This window comes from Pseudoliparis swirei, chromosome 21 (genome assembly GCF_029220125.1).
Source record: "Pseudoliparis swirei isolate HS2019 ecotype Mariana Trench chromosome 21, NWPU_hadal_v1, whole genome shotgun sequence".
NCBI classification, from domain to species: Eukaryota; Metazoa; Chordata; class Actinopteri; order Perciformes; family Liparidae; genus Pseudoliparis; species Pseudoliparis swirei.
The window spans coordinates 3991740-3998157 of NC_079408.1; the positions used below are offsets into that span (position 1 = coordinate 3991740).

Consider the following 6418-nt stretch of genomic DNA (forward strand, 5'->3'; position numbering starts at 1 on the left):
TTTCTATATAAATATATCTATATATATATATTTATAAAGTTATATAATATATATATATATATTATATATAGTTATATATATCTATATATATATACATATATGTATATATATATATATATATTATAAATAGTTATATATATATACATATGTATATATATATATATGTCATCAACAAAATCCAAATTGAATGATCAAAACACTGATAGTTTGACCTTGGAGGATAATTTACCGATGAAGTTCCCAGAGTTCAATTTTTGGGAGTGCAAGCCTCTGATTGGCTGCTGTAATGTCGTGCATTATTGTCCGATAACCGCACGGCTCTGTAGAAATGCACAATACCGACACAAGAAACACACGCCGCTGATCATAATTGCAGTTTTATTGATAATATTGACACAGTATTGCTTTTTTTGGTATGTTTTCACTCAGTTTCTCCCAGAGATTCAAATATCATCAACGCATCAGTCACCGGATTGTTTTTACCGCGGTGCATCCAGTAAACATTCTCTAACAGAAATATGGAGCTTTTTGTCTTTATTTCTGCTTTCATTAATCAGTGCAAGTTAAATTTAAGGCTTTGAGAAGATCAAACATGCATTTATTTGCACATATAAAACAGAGGCACAACATTTTCTCATCCATTGAAGACATAGTTTGACATTTGGTGAAATATATCCTGAGAATATAACCTACCAACCTACCAAAGATGAACGTGGTAAGTCTAATTTGATCGATTCTAGACGTAAAGGTGTTCAGTCTCCTGGTTTAATTAGATTTAATTAGTCAATTAGCACTTTAAAGATGTGTTTTAACCTTTGGCCGGCGTCAAGCTAGCTGTTTCCACCCGTTTCCAGTCTTTATGCTAAGCTAAGCTAACAGTAGCTTCATAACGTTCTTAAAAATACAGCAAATAGTTTGTATTTTACAAAATGTCAAACTACATTTACACGATTCAAACTTCTGAATTTCGATAAAACAAAACAATTCTCCATAAAAGGCAACTTGAAGTCTCTTAAAACTCTGCTGAGTCAGCGTTACCACGGAAACACAGCTGAAGGCTCAAGGCACGGTGCATTTACTGACCGGATAAACATCGGGAAAACACAGCACAGAGTTCATGTTTTAAAGACACACTTTGGAACGAGCAAAAAAATAATTCCGATTATTTAATCTTTGGCAGGTGACAGACGTTTAAAGCTTTTAAATATATGACGTTAATATAAGTAACGCAACTAAATAATAATAATCATCGTCTATCAAACATCCCGATACTATTTATTTATTTAGGATTTATTTGTTTTGCATATTAAACTTCAAGGTCAGTTTTCTTATAATAATATAAACACTTTTTTTTTTTACTTGAACCAAAATGGAGGGCGACATTTTTTTAAAATAAAAATGTAATCCGTGTGACTTTGTTTACAAGACCCGGAAGAGGAGAGGATGAAGAAGAGGAGGAGGAAGAAGGGGCGGGGCATGATGAAATCAAAGGGGAAGGAAGAAGAGAGGAACAAAAGAAAGGAGGAGAAAGGAGGATGGGCGAGAAGAGGAGGAAGAGCAGGTGGAAAAGGAAACGTCAAGGGAAGGAGAAAGGGAAGAGGAGGAGGAAGAAGAAGAGGGGGGGAGCATAATTAGATACATGGGGAAGGAAGAAGAAAAGAAACAAAGAAAGGAGGAGAAGAAAGGAGGAGAAAGGAGGATGGGTGAGAAGAGGAAGTGCAGGTGGAAAAGGAATCACCAAGGGAAGGAAAGGGAAAGGGGAAGAGGAAGAAGAAGAAGAGGGGGAGGAGCATAACGAGATTAAAAGGAAAGGAAGAAGAGAGGAAACAAAGGAGAGGAAGATACAAAAAGGAGAGGAGGAGAAGAGAAGGGAAATGAGGAAGGAGGACGGGCAATAAGAGGAGGAAGAAAAGGAAACGTCAAAGGAAGGGGAAGAGGATGAGGAAGAGGAGAAGGAAGCGCATTAACACATCTTTGATTTCTGATTGCACTTGAAGGCATCACGCGGGACGAGAGGATTTAAAGAGAATCTTTCAGGTTCTTCTTCAGACTGAATAAATATTTTTAGAACGATGAAAGTTTGGCTCTTTGAAGACGTTCAGTCGCCGTAGCAACAGCAGGCGGTAAAAAGATCAGACGTCGCCATCTTTGATTCCGTTGCCGCTTTTAAGCTATTTGATTTTTTTTTTAAACATGGCAATATTTTGGGGGGGGGGATCCGACTGTCATTTTACCTTCCCTCTCGGAGACACACACACACACACTCACACACTCACACACACACACACACACACACACACACACGCGGTCAGATGGCGTTCCCTCACAACTTTAACAAGACGACAGAATCCCTTCAAAATAAATCATTCACTTGTAGAAACTGGACATTGTTCCGTCGCTCGTCTCCTCGTCTCTTCATCACCTTCATCATCATCACTCTGCTGCCTTTGCTGGCCCGAAAGGTCCCACCATCTTCATGGCCACGTAGTTCTGGAGGACAGCGGCGATGGAGGATGTTAACACAGGTTTTATTTTTTATTTACTTTTTAGGCATTTTCTCCATATTTAATTTCCCCTCCTTTGATCTTTTAATCTCCCCTTAAAGGAACACACACACACACACAAATACACAATATCAAACTTGCCGGGAAGGAGTAGAGGAAGACGCTGAAGAAGAGGAACAGGAAGAAGAGGACGATGAAGAGGATGATGAACCACTTGAAGCGCCTCCACAGGATGAACCTCAGGGTCTTAAAGGGAGAGGAGAACCACAGGAAGGAGGTCTCTGGACGCCTGGAGGAGAGGGAGGGAGGGAGGGAGCGAGGGAGGGGAGGGAGGGAGGGAGGGAGAGGGAGTGTGAGGGTGTGTGTGTATATATGTATGTGTGTGTGTGTTTATGTGTGTATGTTTGTGTATGCATGTGCGTGTATATGTGTGTGTGTGCGTATGTATGTGTGTGTGTTTGTGTCTGTGTATGTGTGCATGTGTGTGTGTGTGTTTATATGTGTGTGTATATGTGTGTGTGTGTATATGTGTGTGTGTATGTGTATGCGTGTGCATGTATGTGTGTGTGTGTGTATTTGTGTGTATGCATGTACAGTATGTGTGTGTGTGTGTGTTTGTATGTGTGTGTGTATGCGTGTGCATGTACAGTATGTGTGTGTGTGTATGTGTGTGCATGTATGTGTGTGTGTGTGTTTATATGTATGTGTGTGTGTGTGTATGTGTGTATGCGTGTGCATGTACAGTATGTGTGTGTGTGTGTGTGTTTGTATATGCGTGTGTGTATGCGTGTGCATGTACAGTATGTGTGTGTGGATGCGTATGCATGTATGTGTGTGTGTGTGTGTGTGTATGTGTGTGTGTGTGTGTGTGTGTGTGAGACCCACTGGGGCTCCTCCAGGTGGGGGTTCATGTTGGGCTCGTCCCTCCCCGGCCCGGCGGGCCTCTCTTCGTGCTCCTGCTCCGTCACGATCTCCAGAGACATCTCCACCTTCCCCTGAGACACACGGCAGGCGTCACGGCTCCGAACAGGAAGTGCCCCCCCCGAACAGGAAGTGCCCCCCCCTGGTGGTTGCTCACCGCGATGACCTTCTCCCCGCCCCGCTCACAGGTGCAGGGCCACCACCCTCTGACCGTCTTCTGCTGGAACAGAGACACCAGCCGCTCCGCCGGCTGCTCCGTCAGCTGCAGGCCACACCCCTCTGGGGCCTTGGCCGGGCGCAGCATGCGGTTCAGGTCCAGCACCAGGTGGCCTGGAGGAGCCCCCCCCCCATGGACAGGGGTCACATGTCAGGATCCCCCCCCCATGGACAGAGGTCACATGTCAGGAGCCCCCCCCCCCATGGACAGAGGTCACATGTCAGGAGTCCCCCCCCCATGGACAGAGGTCACATGTCAGGAGTCCCCCACCCCATGGACAGGGGTCACATGTCAGGAGCCCCCACCCCATGGACAGGGGTCACATGTCAGGAGCCCCCCCCCATGGACAGGGGTCACATGTCAGGAGCCCCCACCCCATGGACAGGGGTCACATGTCAGGAGCCCCCCCCCATGGTCAGGGGACACATGTCAGGAGTCCCCCCATGGACAGAGGTCACATGTCAGGAGCCCCCCCCCCCATGGACAGAGGTCACATGTCAGGAGCCCCCCCCCCCATGGACAGGGGTCACATGTCAGGAGCCCCCATGTCAGGGGTGACATGTCAGGAGTCGCCCCCATGGACAGAGGTCACATGTCAGGAGTCCCCCATGGACAGAGGTCACATGCCAGGAGTCCCCCATGGACAGGGGTCACATGTCAGGAGCCCCCATGTCAGGGGTGACATGTCAGGAGTCCCCCATGGACAGGGAAACATGTCAGGAGCCCCCCATGTCAGGGGTCACATGTCAGGAGCCCCCATGGACAGAGGTCACGTCAAGCCCCCATGGACAGGGGTCACATGTCAGGAGCCCCCCCCCATGGACAGGGGTCACGGATCATATGTGACAGACATGTGACATACATGTGTCATATGTGTAAAATGTGTAAAATGTGTAAAATTTATAAAATTTATAAAATGTTTAAAATGTGTAAAACGTGTAAAATGTGAAAAATTTATGAAATGTTTAAAATGTGTAAAATGTAAAATGTGTAAAATGTTTAAAATGTGTAAAATGTAAAATGTGTAAAATGTGTAAAATTTATAAAATGTTTAAAATGTATAAAATGTGTAAAATGTGTACAGTGTAACATTTATTGGCCCAATTTCATTGACCTTATTTTTGCTTCCTTTGGGCGATATGAGGAAACTCTCCACAAACGTTCATTAATAAGCAGATGATACTCAATCATATCTATCGATGAAACCAGAGGAGAATGGAAAAAAGGCGGGAATGGAAAAGAGGCGGGGATCGAAGGTGAAGGAACGCAGACAGGAAAATATCTGGATTCCTTCCTCCTCCTCCTCTCGCAGCGGGAGGAGGAGGAAGAGGAGGAGGAGTTATTTTGGGGTCCGGGACCAGGAGGTGAAGAAGGAAAGGCAGTAATTCTGACAGCTCTGATTTCTGGAGGAGCGGCCCTCCCTCCTCCCTCCCTCCCTCCTCCCTCTCTCCCTCCCTCCTTCCCTCCCTTCCTTCCTCTCCCTCTCTCCGAAAATGTGCCAACGCGGTGGAAATGTAAGAGCGTTAATTCTAAAGATAAATGTTATCGCAGCGGTTCGTCTGGACGTGGATCCACACCAGAGGGGAGGGCGGGAGGGAAATATGTGAATTAAGTGTGTTTGCTCAGGCGAGAGGCACCTGGACCTCTTCTGTTGGTTCTGGACGTTCAATACCGCACACACACACACACACACACACACAGGGTTTTACCGAGGTAGTCGTCGAAGGAGAACTTGTCGTTGTCCCAGATCTGGACGGTGAGTTTAGGAGCCAGTTTAGTCTCGGCTTTATCCAGACTCCAGAAATGTTCCTGCAGACAGACACACACACACACACACACACAGAGAGAGAGAGAGAGACACTGTGATGTCATCGCTTAAATTACGTTTTATCGTCATCTCGTCGGTGTTGTTTACGAACGGCTTTAACATCCCAAGTTTTTTCTCTCGAATTTAATCACATTTCTAACCCTTAACCGTAAAAAAATAATTCATATAAGATCAAAACTTATGCTAATAAATAAAATACTGATGGATTGTTTTAACATCTTTAAATAAAACCGAGACAGAGGAAGAGCGACGCGCTCCATCGACACATCTCTCACCGCATCGCCACTTCCACACCGGTGAACTTTCTATCCACACGCACACACACACACACACACACACTCGTCTGTGTGTGTGTGTGTGTGTGTGTTACACCTCTATTATCGCCTCTGGTAAATTCCCACTAAACTGCCAGACAGTGTCTGATCCGTCTCACCTTTGTGTGAATGGGCTTCACTCCCCTCGCTCTCTTTCCATTCCCTTACTCGCCCTTTTTTGTATCTGTGTGTGACACTTCAGCCGTTGTTATGTTGCTAAAGATACACACATTTATATATATATATATAAATATAAATAAATGTGTATATATATATATATACATTAATATATATACATACATGAATACATATAAATACATAAATATAAATGTGTATGTATATACATGTGTATATATCTATGTATATTTATATATAACTGTATATACATATAAATATATATATATATATTTGTGTATATATATCTATGTATATTTATATATAACTGTATATACATATAAATATATATATATATATATTTGTGTATATACATATAAATATATATATCTATATATATTTATACATAACTGTATATACATATAAATATATATATATATATTTGTATATATATTTAAATATATATATATATACATATTTCTATATATGTTTTTGATATATATTTCTATATAATAAAATA

The 6418-nt window shown here is 43.1% G+C and overlaps 1 protein-coding gene across 6 annotated transcripts in view; it reads right to left on the reverse strand.

Moving 5' to 3' along the window:
* Positions 1-361: 361 nt before the first annotated feature.
* The window catches only part of dysf (dysferlin, limb girdle muscular dystrophy 2B (autosomal recessive)), a 57708-nt gene continuing 51651 nt past the window's right edge, over positions 362-6418 (reverse strand). For all 6 annotated transcript variants that reach the window (XM_056443196.1, XM_056443193.1, XM_056443194.1 and 3 more), the window contains 5 exons: positions 5352-5451; positions 3583-3755; positions 3390-3499; positions 2646-2793; positions 362-2490 (listed from right to left, as the gene is read on the reverse strand). In XM_056443196.1, the coding sequence (XP_056299171.1) occupies positions 2434-2490; positions 2646-2793; positions 3390-3499; positions 3583-3755; positions 5352-5451 (588 nt within the window). In that variant the 3' untranslated portion in view covers positions 362-2433. The remainder of the gene's footprint in view (positions 2491-2645; positions 2794-3389; positions 3500-3582; positions 3756-5351; positions 5452-6418) is intronic.